At 51.2% G+C, this 19,838-nt stretch overlaps 1 protein-coding gene across 4 annotated transcripts in view; it reads right to left on the bottom strand.

Annotated features, from left to right (window-relative positions):
* Positions 1-1,548: 1,548 nt before the first annotated feature.
* LOC144598618 (1-acyl-sn-glycerol-3-phosphate acyltransferase gamma-like) overlaps positions 1,549-19,838 on the bottom strand; it is a 30,627-nt gene continuing 12,337 nt past the window's right edge. For 2 of the 4 annotated variants that reach the window (XM_078408826.1, XM_078408829.1), the window contains exons 2-3: positions 7,932-8,156; positions 1,549-2,858 (exon numbers count right to left, since the gene is read on the bottom strand). In XM_078408826.1, the coding sequence (XP_078264952.1) occupies positions 2,677-2,858; positions 7,932-8,109 (360 nt within the window). In that variant the 5' untranslated portion in view covers positions 8,110-8,156 and the 3' untranslated portion in view covers positions 1,549-2,676. Of the gene's footprint in view, positions 2,859-7,931; positions 8,157-11,291; positions 11,401-18,889; positions 18,983-19,838 lie in introns of those variants that run through there. The other 2 variants (XM_078408828.1, XM_078408827.1) reach the window with 2 other exon arrangements.

Here is a 19,838-nt window from a genome sequence, read left to right as displayed (position 1 = left end):
CACGCACCAAGTGCTGGTAAATGGGGTTGGTACAGCTCGGTACTAGAGTTTTGGTCTCCTAATTTGAGGAAGGACATCCTTGCTATTGAGGCAGTGCAGCGTAGGTTCACCAGGTTAATCCCCGGGATGGCGGGACTGTCATATGAGGAAAGATTGGAAAGACTGGGCTTGTATTTACTGGAGTTGAGAAGGATGAGAGGGGATCTTATAGAGATGTATAAAATTATAAAAGGACTGGACAAGCTAGATGCAGGAAACATGTTCCCAATGTTGGGGGAGTCCAGAACCAGGGGCCACACAGTCTAAGAATAAAGGGGAAGCCATTTAAAACTGAGGTGAGGAGAAACTTTTTCACCCAGAGAGTTGTGAATTTGTGGAATTCTCTGCCACGGAGGGCAGTGGAAGCCGATTCACTGGATGAATTTAAGAGAGAGTTAGATAGAGCTCTAGGGGCTAGTGGAATCAAGGGATATGGGGAGAAGGCAGGCACGGGTTACTGATTGTGGATGATCAGCCACGATCACAATGAATGGCGGTGCTGGCTCGAAGGGCCAAACGGCCTCCTCCTGCACCTATTTTCTCTGTTTCTTTGGTAGAGTGGCCAAGGTAGACCATGAACTACTTCAGGCCGCACGGAGCAAGATTATTATTTGTATGCTGGTCATGTTCATAAAATTAGGCCATTCGGCCCATCAAGTCTACTCCACCATGGCTGATCTATCTCTCCCTCCCAACCCCATTCTCCTGCCTTCTCCCCGTAACCCCTGGTCCCAGATTAATCTGTTATCATCCATTACAATCAATGCATTCTTTAAAATCCCTATTTCACAAGGTTATATCTTTGCACTAAACGTGTCGTTATCTATGCAGGGCTGAGGGCAGTGATTGTAATCACGTACCGAGTGAGACCGCACAGAGACAGGCCCGTCAGTCCAACCTGCCCACACCGACCAACAAGCCCCATCTACACTAGTCCCACCTTTCTGCATTTGGCCCATATCCCTCCAAACCCGTCCTATCCATGTGCCTGCCCAAATGTTTCTTAAACATTGTGATAGTCCCTGCCTCAACCACTTCCTCCGCCCACTCGTTCCGTACACCTACCAACCTTTGTGTAAAAAAAGTTGTCCCTCACGTTGCTATTAAATCTTCCCCCCCCCTCCCTACACCATACATTTTCCCCGCTCCCTCTCCTTATAGTCTTTGGTTTTACTAGATAGCACACAAACAAAAGCTTTTCACTGCACGTGGCAATAACTGCCCGTGAGTTGAGAACGTAGCCCAGACCATCACACAAACCAACCTCCCTCCCACCGACTCCATCCACACCTCACGCTGCCTCGGCAAGGCCAGCAGCATCATCAAGGACCAGTCTCACCCCGGCCACTCCCTCTTCTCCCCTCTCCCATCGGGCAAGAGGTACAGAAGTGTGAAAACGCACACCTCAAGATTCAGGGACAGTTTCTTCCCGGCTGTTATCAGGCAACTGAACCATCCCACCTCAGAGAGCAGTGCTGAACTACTATCTACCTCAATGGTGACCCTTGGACTATCCTTGATCGGACTTTGCTGGCTTTACCTTGCACTAAACGCTATTCCATTATCATGTATCTGTACACTGTAAATGGAACGATTGTAATTGTTTGTCCGCTGACTGGTTAGCGTGCAACAAAAGCTTTTCTCTGTACCTCGGTACACGTGACAGTGAACTAAACTGAACTAATTTACAGCACCTCATATTTCGCTTGGGCAGCTTACAACCCAGCAGCATGAGTTTTGAAGGTAGACCCGAAACGTCACCCATTCCTTCTCTCCAGAGATGCTGCCTGACCCGCTGAGTTACTCCAGCATTGTGTGTCTACCTTCGATTTAAACCAGCATCTGCAGTTTTCCTTCCTGCAGTACGAGTTTTAATTTCTCTAACTTCAACTAACCCTCTTTCTCCATCATAGTTCTCTGACGTTTGACTGTCCTCCTGGTTAAATTTTGCTTTGTATGCCTGGTTTATCACCTTCCCCTCGCGGACAGTGATGGGCTCTACATTTTCCTCGAGTTTCGTCCCTTTTGATCTGCCGTTGTTTCACACCTTACCCTTCCTTATCTCTGTGTCTCCCTCTCCCCTGACTCTCTGCGTGAAGAAAGGTCTCGACCCCAAACATCACCCGCTCCTTCTCTCCAGAGATGCTGCCTGCCTGTCCCGCTGAGTTACTCCAGTATTTTTGTAAAATTCCAGCGGTGGAATTCTCTGCCACAGAAGGCAGTGGAGGCCAATTCTCTGGATGTTTTCAAGAGAGAGTTAGATAGAGCTCTTAATGATAGCAGAGTCTGGGGATGTGGGGAGAAGGCAGGAACGGGGGTACTGGTGAATCTGTGGAATTGTCTGCCACAGAAGGTAGTTGAGGCCAGTTCATTGGCTATATTTAAGAGGGAGTTAGATGTGGCCCTTGTGGCTAAAGGGATCAGGGGGTATGGAGAGAAGGCAGGTACGGGATACTGAGTTGGATTATCAGCTAAGATCATATTGAATGGCGGTGCGTACAGGCTCGAAGGGGCGAATGGCCTCCTCCTGCACCTATTGTCTACTGTATCTATCATGAACTAAACTACACTGGGAGACTGAGTGCCAGGCAGGCAGGAAGAGGAGGGGAGAGAGATGCTGTATAAAAGCGGAGTGCGTTAGTTACTGACCCCCAGAACGCCGTATCGCTCACACATGGTCCAGCCGCACAGGAAGTCGATCTCGTAATTGTGATTTAAGATGACAATGACATGCTCCTTGCCAAACATGTCCACCGTGGCCTGGTCAGTGAAGAGCGTGCATTCTGTGCCCGACCACCACTCCAGCAGCAAGACCAGCTCTGCAGACAGAGAGGGAGAGAGGGAGGGAGGGAGGGAGAGAGGGGGAGAGAGAGAGAGGGGGAGAGAGAGGGAGAGAGAGGGGGAGAGAGAGGGAGAGAGGGGGAGGGAGAGAGAGGGAGAGAGGGAGAGGGAGGGAGAGAGGGGGAGAGAGGGGGAGAGAGGGGGAGAGAGTGGGAGAGAGGGGGAGAGAGTGAGAGAGAGGGAGAGGGAGGGAGAGAGAGGGAGGGAGAGGGAGAGAGAGGGAGAGAGAGGGGGGGAGAGAGGTGGGGAGAGAGAGGGAGAGAGAGGGAGAGAGAGGGAGAGAGAGGGAGGGAGGGAGAGAGAGGGAGAGAGCAGTGAGAGAGAGCAGAGAGGGCCGGATCAGCAGGAGCAATGGCCGACAAGCACACACCTTAAACGCACCCAGACTCCAAAGTTGGGAGATAAACGTGGGGAAACCGGTCACCCACCGAAGATCAGGAGGCAAAGGGTCACGCACCGCGTCATACGGGGAACATGCACGGGAACCTGGCCACACTGTGCAGCAACAGATCTCTCATTAAGATCATCAGCTTTCAGATTTGGCCTTCATAACAAGAGGAGTTGAGCATTCATAGTGAGGGGATTTGAGTATAGGAGCAGGGAGGTTCTGCTGCAGTTATACAGGGCATTGATGAGACCGCACCTGGAGTATTGCGTACAGTTTTGGTCACCTGATCCGAGGAAAGACATTCTTGCCATAGAGGGAGTACAGAGAAGGTTCACCAGATTGATTCCTGGGATGGCAGGACTTTCATATGAAGAAAGACTGGATAGACTCGGCTTGTACTCGCTGGAATTTAGAAGATTGAGGGGGGGATCTTATAGAAACTTACAAAATTCTTAAGGGGTTGGACAGGCTAGATGCAGGAAGATTGTTACCGATGTTGGGGAAGTTCAGAACAAGGGGTCACAGTTTAAGGATAAGGGGGAAGTCTTTTAGGACCGAGATGAGAACGTTTTTTTTCACACAGAGAGTGGCAGGTATTGTATTGTATTGTATTGTGAATCTGTGGAATTCTCTGCCACAGAAGGTAGTTGAGGCAAGTTCATTGGTTATATTTAAGAGGGAGTTAGATGTGGCCCTTGTGGCTAAAGGGATTAGGGGGTATGGAGAGAAGGCAGGTACAGGATACTGAGTTGGATGATCAGCCATGATCATATTGAATGGCGGTGCAGGCTTGAAGGGCCGAATGACCTACTCCTGCATCTATTTTCTATGTTTCTATGTATAGGAGCAAAGAAGTCCTTCTGCAGTTGTACAGGGCCCTGGTGAGACCACACCTGGAGTACCGCAATCAGTTTTGGTCACCAAATTTGAGGAAGGACATTCTTGCTATTGAGGGAGTGCAGCGTGTGTTTACGAGGTTAATTCCCGGAATGGCGGGACTGTCGTATATTGAAAGAATGGAGCGACTGGGCTTGTATACACTGGAATTTAGAAGTGTAAGAAAATAACTGCAGATGCTGGTACAAATTGAAGGTATTTATTCACAAAATACTGGTGTAACTCAGCAGGTCAGGCAGCATCTCAGGAGAGAAGGAATGGGTGACGTTTCGGGTCAAGGCTCTTCTTCAGACTGAAGAAGGGTCTCGACCTGAAACGTCACCCATTCCTTCTCTCCTGAGATGCTGCCTGACCTGCTGAGTTACTCCAGCATTTTGTGAATAAATACCTGGAATTTAGATGGATGAGAGGTGATCTTATTGAAACATATAAGATTATTAAGAGATTGGACATGCTAAAGGCAGGAAACATGTCCCCAATGTTGGGGGAGTCCAGAACCAGGGGCCACAGTTTAAGAATAAGGGGTAGGCCATTTAGAACGGAGATGAGGAAAAACCTTTTCACCCAGAGAGTTGTGAATCTGTGGAATTCTCTGCCTCAGAAGGCAGTGGAGGCCAATTCTCTGGATGCATTCAAGAGAGAGCTAAATAGAGCTCTTAAGGATAGCGGAGTCTGGGGGTATGGGGAGAAGGCAGGAACGGGGTACTGATTGAGAATGATCTGCCATGATCACATTGAATGGCGGTGCTGGCTCGAAGGGCCGAATGGCCTCCTCCTGCACCTATTGTCTATTGTCTATTGTCTATTGACAATAAACTGAATCTTGAAACCCTTGAAATCGTGACTCTTGAACTAAACTAAACTGAAGACACGGTTTGACCTGACTGCACGTGAAGCCTTACATCGTGGACGTATTGGATCTGTTGACTGGTTGTTCAACGTTCTGGTGCAAGTACATCGGTCCACCGGGAAGAACGCAGAGACGGAAATTTGGCACGGGCTCCTTCGACATTCACGCCACAACTCTGCTGATCAGGAAACATACTCCAGTTCACAGTGTGTGTGTGGAATGCCATTGTGGTTGAGTAGAAAGTGGGCTAAGATGCCAAGGAGAGGCCATAGTCATGTTCACCGTAGACCTACTTTCGCAAGGAGTGCATTGCTGGAATTAAGCTACGTGCTCTGGGTTGTTATTCTCGCGCTCTTAAGCCAGGATCAGCCAGGATCACAGTGAATGGCGGTGCTGGCTCGAAGGGCCGAATGGCCTCCTCCTGCACCTATTATCTAATAATAATGTAATCCTTTATTCGTCCCACACCGGGGAAATTTACATTCTATTGTCTATCATCAGATTTTGTGCAGCCAGGAATTTAAAACTGTAAGGGGTGAAGACTTTAAGGTCAGGAGGCATCGGAGGGGCGAGGAAGGAGTTCTGACAAGAGGTCTGTACAATATGGGCGCAGCGGTAGAGTTGCTGCCTTACAGCACTTGCAGCGCCGGAGACCCGGGTTCCATCCTGACTACGGGCGCTGTCTGTACAGAGTCCCTGTGACCATGTGGGCTTTCTACTGAAGATGGGTCTCGACCTGAAACATCACCCATTCCTTCTCTCCAGATTTTATCTTCAGCATCTGCAGTTCCTTCCTACACCTTTCTCAGAAATCTCCGGTTTCCTCTCACACTCCAAAGACGTACAGGTCTGTAGGTTTAATACGTTTGGCTCAAGTGTAAATTGTCCCTAGTGTGTGTAGGATAGCGTTAGTGTGCGGGGATTGCTGGTCGGTGCCAACTCGATGGGCCGAAGGGCCTGCTTCGGCGCTGTATCTCTAAACTAAACTAAACTAAACAATGTGACATTGACCAATTCTCTGTAGATGCTGCCTGGCCCGCAGAGTGTTTCAAGCATTCTTAGTTTGTATTTTGGACTTCCAGCACCTCATAGTCACAGAGCTCTGCAGCACAGGAACAGGCCCTTCAGCCTACCTAGTCCATGCCACCCAGTTTGGCATTCTGGGCTAGTTCCCATTGCCTGCGTTCGGCCCAAATCACTCTAAACCTGGGGGTGGGAGATTGCAACCTTCACCTGGTCCACCCTATTTCGACTAATGCAATCAACCCGAAGTGCACAATCTAATAGACTTCCTTATCCATACATTTGCCCAAATGTCTTTCAAAAGCCATAATTGTATTGGTTTCTACAGTGCAGGAAAATAACTGCAGATGCTGTTTAAAATCGAAGGAAGACACAAAATGCTGGAGTAACTCAGCGGGTCAGGCAGCATCTCGGGAGAAAAGGAATGGGTGACGTTTCGAGTCGAGACCCTTCTTCAGACTGTCAGGGGAGGGGGCGGGACAAAATAGGTGCAGGAGTAGGCCTTTCGGCCCTTCGGGCAGTTCAATATGATCATGGCTGATCATCCAAAATCAGTACCCCGTTCCTGCTTTCTCCCCATACCCCATGATTCCATTAGCCTTAAGAGCTAAATCTAACTCTCCCTTGAAAACATCCAGTGAATTGGCCTCCACTGCCTTTTGAGGCAGAGAATTTCACAGATTCACAACTCCCTGAGTGAAAAGGTTTTTCCTCATCTCAGTCCTAAATGGCCGACCCCTTATTCTTAAACTGTGACCCCTGGTTCTGGACTCCTCTTTTCCTAATCTGACACCATCCTGATAATAATCTGCCTTCTTGTTCTTGCCACCAAAGTGGATAACCTCACATTTATCCACATTATACTGCATCTGCCATGCATCTGCCCACTCACCCAACCTGTTCAAGTCACTCTGCAGCCTCATAGCATCCTCATCGCAGCTCACTGCCACCCAGCTGACACTACCACCCAGCCCACACTGCCACCCAGCTCACACTGCCACACTACCACCCAGCCCACATTGCCACCCAGCTCACTGCCACCCAGCCCACACTGCCACCCAGCTCACACTGCCACCCAGCCCACTGCCACCCAGCTCACACTGCCACCCAGCCCACACTGCCACCCAGCTCTCTGCCACCCAGCTCACTGCCACCCAGCTGACACTACCACCCAGCTCACTGCCACCCAGCTCACACTGCCACACTACCACCCAGCCCACACTGCCACCCAGCCCACACTGCCACCCAGCTCACACTGCCACCCAGCCCATACTGCCACCCAGCTTTGTGACATCCGCAGTGTTTTTCCTCATGTCTTAAATGGCTTACCCCTTAAAATGGCACCCCTTCTTAAACTGTGACCCCTGGTTCTGAACTCCCCCAACATTTTTCCTGCATCTAGCGTCCAATCCTTTAAGAATATTATGTTTTTCTATAGATCCTCTCTCATCCTTCTAGATTCCAGTGAATATAAGCCCAGTCGATCCATTCTTTCATCATATGTCAGTCTTGCCATCCTGAGAATTAGCCAGGTTTAGTTTAGTTTAGTTTAGAGATACAGCGCGGAAACATGCCCTTCGGCCCACCGGGTCCGCGCCGACCGGCGATCACCGCACATTAACACTATCCTATGCACATGAGGGACAATTTTTACATTTATACCAAGCCAATTTACCTACAAACCTGCACGTCTTTGGAGTGTGGGAGGAAACCGAAGATCCCGGAAGAAAACCCACGCAGGTCACGGGGAGAACGTACAAACTCCATACAGACAGCGCCCATGGTCGGGATGGAACCCGGTTCTCCGGCGCTTGAGGCAGCAGCTCTACCCGCTTCGCCAGCCTGGTCCCTCCCCCGCGGCACAGTGGGCAAAGTGGGGTGGTGGATACTCACGGCTCCACAGGGAGTAGGCCAGGTAGCAGTTGAGATGCCTGTACAGCTGTTTGCTGAAGAGCCAGATGGGCAGCGTGCACAGCTGGATGAAGTTGATGCAGAAGCCGCTGACAACAAAGACAAAGCCCAGCAGGAGGTGGACAATGAAGTGGGTCTTCAGGTAGGCGATGACACTCATGGTTGGTCTAGAAACGTCTACACGGACCCTCGCTCAGAATCACCGACCTGCAACACAAGAGCCGACAACTCAGTCAGAGTCCTTTATTGTCACGTGTACCGAGGTACAGTGGAAAGCTTTTGTTGCGCACTAACCAGTCAGCGGAAAGACAGCACACGATTAACATGATCATTTATTTCATAAAATGCTGGAGTAACTCAGCGGGTCAGGCAGCATCTCAGGAGAGAGGGAATGGGTGACGTTTCGGGTCGAGACCCTTCTTCAGACTGATGTCAGGGGGGCGGGACAAAGGAAGGATATAGGTGGAGACAGGAAGATAGAGGGAGATCTGGGAAGGGGGAGGGGAAGAGAGGGACAGAGGGACTATGTAAAGTTCTAATATGATCTCGATGAGTAATGCATCCCTGGTAATTCATAAACTCATGAGTGATAGGCGCAGAATTAGGCCATTCGGCCCATCAAGTCTACTCCGCTATTCAATCATGGCTAATCTATCTCTCCCTCCTAACCCCATTCTCCTGCCTTCTCCCCACAACCCCTGACACCCGCACTAATCAAAATTCTATACACACACTGAACTGTTTTTTTCTTGTTTATTATATTGTTTACAGAGCGCTATGCTAACATGTTCTGTTGTGCTGCTGGAAGCAAGAATGTCATTGTTCTATCTGGGACATCTATATACTAAAACTCTCGTTTGTTATCTTGTTTGTGATTGAACTTCAGCCAAAACGGTACAAGATAGCGCAACAATTTTAGGCCCACCTTACTTACCATCGTCACTTTAATGGTAAAAATGGTAGTTTCATTGAAATTGGTGTTACATTCTTTAAGTTATTCACATTTTAAACTTTAAATCTATCTCCTCGGGAGGGAGGGAGGACAATAGACAATAGGTGCAGGAGTAGGTCATTCAGCCCTTTGAGCCAGCACCGCCATTCAATGCGTTCATGGCTGATCACTCTCAATCAGTACCCCGTTCCTGCCTTCTCCCCATACCCCCTCACTCCGCTATCCTTAAGAGCTCTATCCAGCTCTCTCTTGAAAGCATCCAACGAACTGGCCTCCACTGCCTTCTGAGGCAGAGAATTCCACACCTTCACCACTCTCTGACTGAAAAAGTTCTTCCTCATCTCCGTTCTAAATGGCCTACCCCTTATTCTTAAACTGTGGCCCCTTGTTCTGGACGCCCCCAACATTGGGAACATGTTTCCTGCCTCTAATGTGTCCAATCCCCTAATTATCTTATATGTTTCAATAAGATCCCCCCTCATCCAGGGGGAGGGGAATAAGGGAGTAAATGGGGAGGAGGGGGAGTAGGGGGGAGAAGAGGGGGAAGGGATGGAGGTGGAAGAGGGGGGGGGAGAAGGAGAGGGGGGAGTTGGGGAGGGGGGGGGGAGAGGGTGCTGCACCAATGCAGGAGAGGTTTGGGCCCAACGGGTCCACTTGGTCTAGATGACAATAAAACACTCTAAACTCTTGACATTGTAACCGAGCCTCGACCAGCGAGTGGCTGGGGGGGGGGGGGGGGGGGGGGTTGAGCGGGCTGGTGTCAGTAGCCCGAGCTGAAGGTGGGTCCCGACCCAAAACATCACCCGTCTATTCATGTACCTGTCCAGGTGTCTGAAGAACGGTCTCCACCCAAAACGTCACCTGTTCCTTATCTCCAGAAAAGCTACCTGACCTGCTGAGGTATTTTGTGCTTATCTTCTGTGAAATGTTGTACTGCTCCTGCCTCGGGCAGCCCATTTCAGACAACAACTTCAGTTTAGTTTAGAAATACAGCATGGAAACAGGCCCCTCGGCTCACCGAGTAACAAGATACTCCAGCATTAACTAATCGAGGCCCCCAGCAAATAACCCTCAGGACAAGAAATTCTTACAGAAATGCAGACGGTTAATGGGCACGAGATAGGACGGTCACGGTGGCGCAGCGGTAGAGTTGCCGCCTTATAGCGAATGCAGCGCCGGAGACCCGGGTTCCATCCCGACTACGGGCGCTGTCTGTACGGAGTTTGTACGTTCTCCCCGTGACCTGCGTGGGTTTTCTCTGAGATCTTCTGTTTCCTCCCACACTCCAAAGACGTACAGGTTTGCAGGTTAATTGGCTTGGTGTAAATGTAAAAATTGTCCCTGGTGTGTGTAGGATAGTGTTAGTGTGCGGGGATCGCTGGTCGGCGCGGACCCGGTGGGCCGAAGGCCCTGTTTCCGCGCTGTATCTCTAAACTAAACAATGTCATTGTTCTTTACAAGGCTAACACACGAGCAATGACAGGATCTACACAAATCCTCCTGCCCACGTTGGTGCCCAGAAATAGCTGAGATTAACAGAGTTCCGGAGAGTGGACCAGTGATGTACAGAAGTATAACCTTGCATTTTAAATAACGCTAGTCCCTGCTGCTCCTGGCCACTTCCTTTTGAGCTAAAATAGACTTTCCACAAAGCAGCTGCACACACCGGCTGTTAATGTTCATGTGGCTGCCAAGAGACCTGCCCCTGAACACTGGACACTGACAGAGGAGAGGCCTGTTTCCACACTGTATCTCTAAACTAAAACTTAGGATGAGGGGTGATCTTATTGAGGTGTATAAACAAGAGGATGAGGGGTGATCTTATTGAGGTGTATAAAATCATGAGAGGAATAGATCGGGTAGATGCACAGAGTCTCTTGCCCAGAGTCGGTGAATCGAGGACCAGAGGACATAGGTTTAAGGTGAAGGGGAAAAGATTTAATAGGAATCTGAGGGGTAACTTTTCCACACAGAGGGTGGTGGGTGTATGGAACGAGCTGCCCGAGGAGGTAGTTGAGGTTGGGACTATCCCAACGTTTAAGAAACAGTTGGACAGGTACATGGATCGGACAGGCTTGGAGGGCTATGGACCAAACGCGGGCAGGTGGGGCTAGTGTAGCTGGGACATTGTTGGCCGGTGTGGGCAAGTTGGGCCGAAGGGCCTGTTTCCACACTGTATCACTCTATGACTCAACAAAGGCCAGAGATGGAAAGACAAAAAGCGTGGGACAAGGCGGTGGGACAAATTGTGAAACTGGAGGAAAGAACGTAGGTGAAAGGGGAGGGGGTGGGGGGTAAGGGGAGGGGGGTAAGGGGTGGACTGGGTGTGATTGGAGGGGGGGGAGGGGGAAACACAGGCGGAGTGGTCGGGGTGTTTGTGGGTAAGTTACCTGAAAGTGGAGGATTCAGTGGTACGGTTAAGCTGTGAGCCAGAGGCAGAGACCGTGGGCAAGTGCAACCCACACTAGGCTTGCAGCAGACAGACGGCCGTGACTGACATCAGCCTCGGGACAAAGTCCGTGGGCAGCACAGCCGCCCGCTGCACAAGGACACGGTTCCACGTGGCTGCAGTCAGCTGCAGGTCACCGTGCTCACTCCCCTCCCAGACCAAAGCCACAGAGAGACTCTCACAGCACACAAACAGGCCCTTCCACCCACCGCTCCATGCTGACCAACATGCCCCATCCAAGCCGGTTCCATTTGCCTCCCCTTGGCCCCTATCCCTGTCAATCCTTCCTACAGATGGATGGATCGACCGGGCTTATATTCAAAAGTCAATAGGCACAGCAGGAGGCCATTCGGCCCTTCGAGCCAGCATCGCCATTCACTGTGATCACGGCTGATCCACAATCATTACCCCGTTCCTGCCTTCTCACCATATCCCTTGACTCCGCTATCATTAAGAGCTCTATCCAGCTCTCTCTTGAAAGCATTCAGAGAATTGGCCTCCACTGCCTTCTGAGGCAGAGAATTCCACAGATTCACAACTCTCTGACTGAAAAAGTTTTTCCTCATCTCCGTTCTAAATGGCCGACCCCTCATTCTTAAACTGTGGCCCCGGGTTCTGGACATGTCCCCCGACAAATTCACTGGAATTTAGGTGGATGAGAGGGATCTTATAGAAATATATAGAAAATAAATAGGTGTAGGAGTAGGCCATTCGGCCCTTCGAGCCAGCACTGCCATTCAATATGATCATGGCTGATCATCTAAAATCAGTACCCCATTCCTGCTTTCTCCCCATATCCCTTGATTCCTTTAGCCGCAAAAGCTAAATCCAACTCTCTCTTGAAAACTTTAAAATTCTTAAGGGATTGTGCAGGCTAGATGCAGGAAAAATGTTCCCCATGTTGAACCAGGGGTGACAGTTTAAGAATAAGGGGTCGGCCATTTAGGACTGAGATGAGGAAAAACATCTTCACCTAGAGAGTTATGAATCTGTGGAATTCTCTGCCACAGAAGGCAGTGGAGGCCGATTCACTGGATGTTTTCAAGAGAGAGTTAGATTTAGCTCTTAGGGCTAACGGAATCAAGGGATTATGGGGAGAAAGCAGGAACGGGGTACTGAGTTTGGATGCTGGCTTGAAAGGCCGAATGGCCTACCCCTGCATCTATTTTCTTTTTTTCTATACATGTACCTGTTCAAATGTCTTGTAAATATTTTTATATCTGTCTCAACTACCTCCTCTGGCAGTTCGTTCCATGCACAAACAATAGACAATAGGTGCAGGAGGAGGCCATTCGGCCCTTTGAGCCAGTACTGCCATTCAATGTGATCATGGCTGATCATTCTCAATCAGTACCCCGTTCCTGCCTTCTCCCCATACCCCCTGACTCCGCTATCCTTGAGAGCTCTATCTAGCTCTCTCTTGAATGCATTCAGAGAATTGGCCTCCACTGCCTTACGAGGCAGAGAATTCCACAGATTCACAACTCTCTGACTGAAAAAGTTTTTCCTCATCTCCGTTCTAAATGGCCTACCCCTTATTCTTAAACTGTGGCCCCTGGTTCTGGACTCCCCCAACATTGGGAACATGTTTCCTGCCTCTAACGTGTCCAACCCCTTAATAATCTTATACGTTTCGATAAGATCTCCTCTCATCCTTCCAAATTCCAGTGTATACAAGCCTAGCCGCTCCAGTCGTTCAATATACGACAGTCCCGCCATTCCGGGAATTAACCTAGTGAACCTATGCGGCACTCCATCAATAGCATTTCTATAAGAGTGCCCTGCAGTAGAGCTTTGCAATTGGCATGCTTTTGCATGTGATGGGTTATTTGTGTAGGACAGTGCCTAGAGACATCCTGCAGAGCAGAGTTGCTGCCTCTCCCTCTTCCCACCTGATGGAAGGTGTACTATGTACACGGAATAACAGCTCGCAGCTGCCTGCTGTTGGCGTACAGTTCACCTGAGCCCTGTCGCTGTTTGGCAGCTGGATAAGCAGGGCATCGGATTATAAGTGACAGGACCAGCATTAGCCCATTTGGCCAGTAAAGTCTACGCTGCTACGATCTCGGAGCAAACCCACGAGGTCACAGGGAGAAAAATAGAAAAATAGGTGCAGGAGTAGGCCATTCGGCCCCTCGAGCCAGCATCGCCATTCAATGTGATCATGTCTGATCATCTAAAATCAGTGCCCCATTCCTGCCTTCTCCCCATATCCCTTGATTCCATTAGCCCGAATTGCTAAATATAACTCTCTTGAAAACATCCAGAGAATCGGCCTCCACTGCCTTCTGTGGCAGAGAATTCCACAGATTCACAACTCTCTGGGTGAAGAAGTCTTTCCTCATCTCAGTCCTAAATGGCCTACCCCTTATTCTTAAACTGTGGCCCCTGGTTCTGGACTCCCCCAACATGGGGAACATTTTTCCTGCATCTAGCCTGTCCAGAACGTACAAATTCCGTACAGATAGTACCCATAGTCGGGATGGAACCCGTGTCTCAGGCGCTGTAAGGCAGCAACTCTATCACTGTGCCACCGTGCCACCCATGGTCTGGGCAGATTGACTGATTTGTAGATATAAAAAGGATTGGATGGCAGGATATGGAGGGGGGGGGGTGGTTAGATCAGGAATGTGGTGCCCAGCTAAGATATCAGCCATGATCTTATCGAATGTCCAAACAGCTGCACGCGGTCCATGTACCATGGATGTGGCTGTGAATGTGGCTGGGTGCCTGCACATTGACGATTATCCGCACTCCTGCATCGTCTCCTGGCCCAAAGCTGGAACCAGCCCCTCTGCAGCACTGCAGGAGCACTGGCCCCAGCAAGGGAGCACTGTCACCAGTGGAGGTGCTCTGTCGCCATTGGGGGTGCACTGTCGTAAGTGGGGGTGCACTGTCGCCAGTGTGGGTGCACTGTCGCCAGTGTGGGTGCACTGTCGCCAGTGGGGGTGCACTGTCGCCAGTGGGGGTGCACTGTCGCCAGTGTGGGTGCACTGTCGCCAGTGTGGGTGCACTGTCGCCAGTGTGGGTGCGCTGACGCCAGTGGTGGTGCGCTGACGCCAGTGGAGGTGCGCTGTCGCCAGTGGGGGTGCCCTGTCGCAAGTGGGGGTGCAGTCGCCAGTGTGGGTGCACTGTCGTAAGTGGGGGTGCACTGTCGCCAGTGTGGGTGCACTGTCGCAAGTGGGGGTGCACTGTCGTAAGTGGGGGTGCACTGTCGCCAGTGTGGGTGCACTGTCGCCAGTGGGGGTGCACTGTCGTAAGTGGGGGTGCACTGTCGCCAGTGGGGGTGCACTGTCGCCAGTGTGGGTGCACTGTCGCCAGTGTGGGTGCACTGTCGCCAGTGGGGGTGCACTGTCGCCAGTGGGGGTGCACTGTCGCCAGTGGGGGTGCACTGTCGCCAGTGGGGGTGCACTGTCGCCAGTGGGGGTGCACTGTCGCCAGTGTGGGTGCACTGTCGCCAGTGTGGGTGCACTGTCGCCAGTGTGGGTGCACTGTCGCCAGTGGGGGTGCACTGTCGCCAGTGTGGGTGCACTGTCGCCAGTGGCATAGCAGTGGTTCGGGGAAGTGGGGGGGGCTTTACCCCTCTTTCCCGAGGGCAATTTGGGATCAGAAATAAAACAGAAAGCAAAGAGTGGGGATAAATGGGCCCCTTTCAGAATGGCAGGCAGTAACTAGTGGGGTATCGCAAGGCTCGGTGCTGGGACCGCAGCTATTTACAATATACATTAATGACTTGGATGAAGGGATTAAAAGTGCCATTAGCAAATTTGCAGATGATACAAAGCTGGGTGGTAGTGTGAACTGTGAGGAAGATGCTATGAGGTTGCAGGGTGACTTGGACAGGTTGTGTGAGTGGGCGGATGCATGGCAGAGGCAGTTTAATGTGGATAAGTGTGAGGTTATCCACTTTGGTGGTAAGAATAGGAAGGCAGATTATTATCTGAATGGTGTCAAGTTAGGAAAAAGGGGTCGTACAACGAGATCTGGGTGTCCTAGAGCATCAGTCACTGAAAGGAAGCATGCAGGTACAGCAGGCAGTGAAGAAAGCCAATGGAATGTTGGCCTTCATAACAAGAGGAATTGAGTATAGGAGCAAAGAGGTCCTTCTGCAGTTGTACAGGGCCCTAGTGAGACCGCACCTGGAGTACTGTGTGCAGTTTTGGTCTATAAATTTGAGGAAGGATATTCTTGCTATTGAGGGCGTGCAGCATAGGTTTACTAGGTTAATTCCCGGAATGGCGGAATTGTCGTATGTTGAAAGACTGGAGCGACTAGGCTTGTATACACTGGAATTTAGAAGGATCAGGGGGGATCTTATCGAAACATATAAGATTATTAAGGGGTTGGACATGTTAGAGGCAGGAAACATGTTCCCAATGTTGGGGGAGTCCAGAACCAGGGGCCACAGTTTAAGAATAAGGGGTAGGCCATTTAGAACGGAGATGAGGAAAAACTTTTTCAGTCAGAGAGTTGTAAATCTGTGGAATTCTCTACCTTAGAAGGCAGTGGAGGCCAATTCTCTGAATGCATTCAAGAGAGAGCTGGATAGAGCTCTTAAGGATAGCGGAGTCAGGGGGTATGGGGAGAAGGCAGGAACGGGGTACTGATTGAGAATGATCAGCCATGATCACATTGAATGACGGGGCTGGCTCAAAGGGCCGAATGGCCTCCTCCTGCACCTATTGTCTATTGAAACTCTCAGCTGTGCCTGCCCTGAAGCAGTTGCATGGTTCTTGGGATCTTGAAGCTGTTGTCCACACACCACTGTGTTTGTGCACAGCCACTGGCTGTCTAGACTGTACGTACAGGAGCGTGCAAACTACAGGTAAACCCACTCTCCCCCTTCCCCCTCGTCTCCACACACCTGGCCTGAAATATCACACTGCATGGGATTGCAGAGGTGAAACAGGCCCTTCGGCCCAACATCCATGCTGACCAAGATGTCTATCTGAGCCAGTCTCACCTGCCCGCGTTTGGCCCATGTCCCTCTGAACCTTTCTTATCCATGCAACTGGCCACATGCCCTTTAAATGTCGTTATAGTCCCTGCCTCGATTACCTCCTCTGGCAGCTTGTTCCATGCACCTCTGTGTGGAAAAGGTTATCCCTAGATTTAACTTCCCGACCCTGGTGAGATGATGACAGCGATTATCTCTGCCCCTCGATGTTGTGAATCTTTATACAATCTGCGCCAGGAAAGATGCCCCAGCCCATCTAATCTCTCATCAGTGTCTCTCAGTCTCAGAGTCTCTCAGAGCTGTGCATCACCGAAACAGGCCCCTATTTACCCGATCTCTCTTTAATTGTAATTGTAATTAATTTATTAGCCAAGTATGTAAAACGCGGGTCATGGTGGCGTAGCGGTAGAGTTGCTGCCTTACAGCGAATGCAGAGCCGGATACCCGGGTTCCATCCCGACTACGGGCGCCGTCTGTACAGAGTTTGTACGTTCTCCCCGTGACCTGCGTGGGTTTTCTCCGAGATCTTCAGTTTCCTCCCACACTCCAAAGACGTGCAGGTTTGTAGGTTAATTGGCTTGGTAAATGTAAAAATTGTCCCTAATGTGTGTAGGATAGTGTTAGTGTGCGGGGATCGCCGGTCGGCGCGGACCCGGTAGGCCAAAGGGCCTGTTTCTGCGCTGTATCTCTAAACTAAACCCTCCCTATTCATATATCTGACGAGATTGCTGCCTGGATTAGAGGGAATTAACTAGAAGAGGTTGGACCAACTTGTGTAGGAAAGAACTGCAGATGCTGGTTTAAATCGAAGGTAGACACGAAATGCCAGAGTAACTCAGTGGGTCAGGCAGCATCTCTGGAGAGAAGGAATGGGTGACGTTTTGGGTCGAGACCCTTCTTCAGACTGATGTCACCCATTCCTACTCTCCAGAGATGCTGCCTGACCCGCTGAGTTACTCCAGCGTTTTGTGTGTAAACCAGTGTCTGCACAAACAAGGCTGGTGCCTTTGTACTGGGAGGCCAGTGGTCAGACAGGAACACCTCATGCACTGTGGGCCCCACAGTGTGGAGCGACATGTCCAAAGTCCACTGCCACGTCGATCCCAGCCACAGAGACCTTTGCACAGAGACAAGCTGAATGACACACGCCTCAAAGCCCTGGACTCTGACCCTCGGTGGAGTGAGACTGCCCAGCGACAGGAAGAGCAAAGTCCTGCAATGTGACGGGACGCCTCGTCACGGGGCAGGGCGGAACCCCTCGTACCCCTGCCCACTATTCCCAAACCAAACTTCCCTGGCACATTCACCTGTGCAGGAAATACCTCCTTTCTCACCACAACCAATCAAGCAACGATCCAAAGGACACATCTGCAATCTTTTGCATCTCAGACCACAGAGATCCAATAACCTGTGAGAATCAGTTCAAGTAGAGTCTTGGCCCATTCCCACTGTACTGTCCCCCAGTGTTACACACAGACAAGTCCCCACCGGTACTGTACCCCAGTGTTATACACACAGACCCATCCCCACCGGTACTGTACCCCAGTGTTACACACACACACACAGACCCATCCCCACTGTACTGTCCCCCAGTGTTACACACAGACAAGTCCCCACTGTACTGTCCCTCAGTGTTACACACAGACCCATCCCCACTGTACTGTCCCTCAGTGTTACACACAGACCCATCCCCACTGTACTGTCCCCCAGTGTTACACACAGACCCGTCTCCACCGGTACTGTACCCCAGTGTTACACACAGACCCGTCCCCACCGGTACTGTACCCCAGTGTTACACACAGACAAGTCCCCACTGTACTGTCCCCCAGTGTTACACACAGACAAGTCCCCACTGTACTGTCCCCCAGTGTTACACACAGACCCATCCCCACTGTACTGTCCCCCAGTGTTACACACAGACCCATCCCCACTGTACTGTACCCCAGTGTTACACACAGACCCATCCCCACTGTACTGTCCCCCAGTGTTACACACAGACAAGTCCCCACTGTACTGTCCCCCAGTGTTACACACAGACCCATCCCCACTGTACTGTCCCCCAGTGTTACACACAGACCCATCCCCACTGTACTGTCCCCCAGTGTTACACACAGACCCATCCCCACTGTACTGTCCCCCAGTGTTACACACAGACCCATCCCCACCGGTACTGTACCCCAGTGTTACACACAGACCCATCCCCACTGTACTGTCCCCCAGTGTTACACACAGACCCATCCCCACCGGTACTGTACCCCAGTGTTACACACAGACAAGTCCCCACCGGTACTGTACCCCAGTGTTATACACACAGACCCATCCCCACCGGTACTGTACCCCAGTGTTACACACAGACAAGTCCCCACTGTACTGTACCCCAGTGTTACACACAGACCCGTCCCCACCAGTACTGTACCCCAGTGTTACACACAGACCCGTCCCCACCAGTTCTGCACCCATTAGACAGGCGTGTGACCATCAGCATTGCAGCAGGGTATAGGTGCAGCCAGTGCCAGTGCGAGCCAGTGTACCAGAGGGCCACAGTGTACAGTCGGGTGGCAGCTGCCCGCGCTGTCCCTTACCAGTACGTGTAGTACACCAGGGCCAGCAGCAGCAGGGCCAGGCAGACTCCAGAGAACAGGAGGTAGGAGGTCTGGCTCACAGGCATCTTCCCAGCACTGCTTACTCCCAGCAACGACAGCCTCACTCTGTGCGGGCTCCTCGCCCAGTCAATCCGCAGCAGATTAATACACAGAGCCAGGAGCAGCCTGGCCCCCACTAACACTCAGGCACGGGCTGGCTGTGTCGACCACCCGCCCTGCTCGCCAACATTCCTCACTGGACACGAGGATTAGGCCCAACAATGCCCCGCTCTCATGTAAGAAACCAAACGCTCCTGCCGTCTCCAGAACCCACTCAAGAAAATGTGCTGCACTTGCTGGCCAGCTAATCCATTAAACCGATTAACAATCAGCGTCCACATGCCCTGGATCCATCGCCCTGAATTAACATCAACTCCAGCCTCACGGCACAGCACTCAGCGACCCACTGCAAAGACGTGCAGGTTTGTAGGTTAATTGGCTTGGTAAATGTAAAAGTTGTCCCTAGTGTGTGTGTGTGTGTGTGTGTGTGTGTGTGTGTGTGGGATAGCATTAATGTGCGGGGATCGCTGGTCGGCGCCGACCTGGCGGGCTGAAAGGGGGCGTGTTTCCACGCTGTACAGGTGCTCCTCAGCTTACGATGGGGTTACGTTCTGAGAAACCCATCGTAAACCGAAGATATCGTACGGCGAAAGGCATCGAATACACCTGATCACGTGGCCGGAAGCGAGCTGCGGCTCGCCACGGGCCGCGGCCGTTTGCACCAGCGCAAAGTCTCAATATCACACGTCGAAGCATCGTACGCCGGGCAGCATCTGTGTCTCTAAACACGTTCCCCGTCGCTCTGCCCTGCCCTGCCGCTGCTCACGGAGGTAGCGAGGGAGAGTGTCGTAGAACAACACATGGGCCTTCCCCCCTTCCCCCCACAAGC

Source organism: Rhinoraja longicauda, chromosome 12 (assembly GCF_053455715.1).
Source record: "Rhinoraja longicauda isolate Sanriku21f chromosome 12, sRhiLon1.1, whole genome shotgun sequence".
Taxonomy (NCBI): Eukaryota; Metazoa; Chordata; class Chondrichthyes; order Rajiformes; family Arhynchobatidae; genus Rhinoraja; species Rhinoraja longicauda.
Note: the sequence above shows the minus strand (reverse complement) of the source record. Positions and strands in the feature narration are given on the sequence as shown.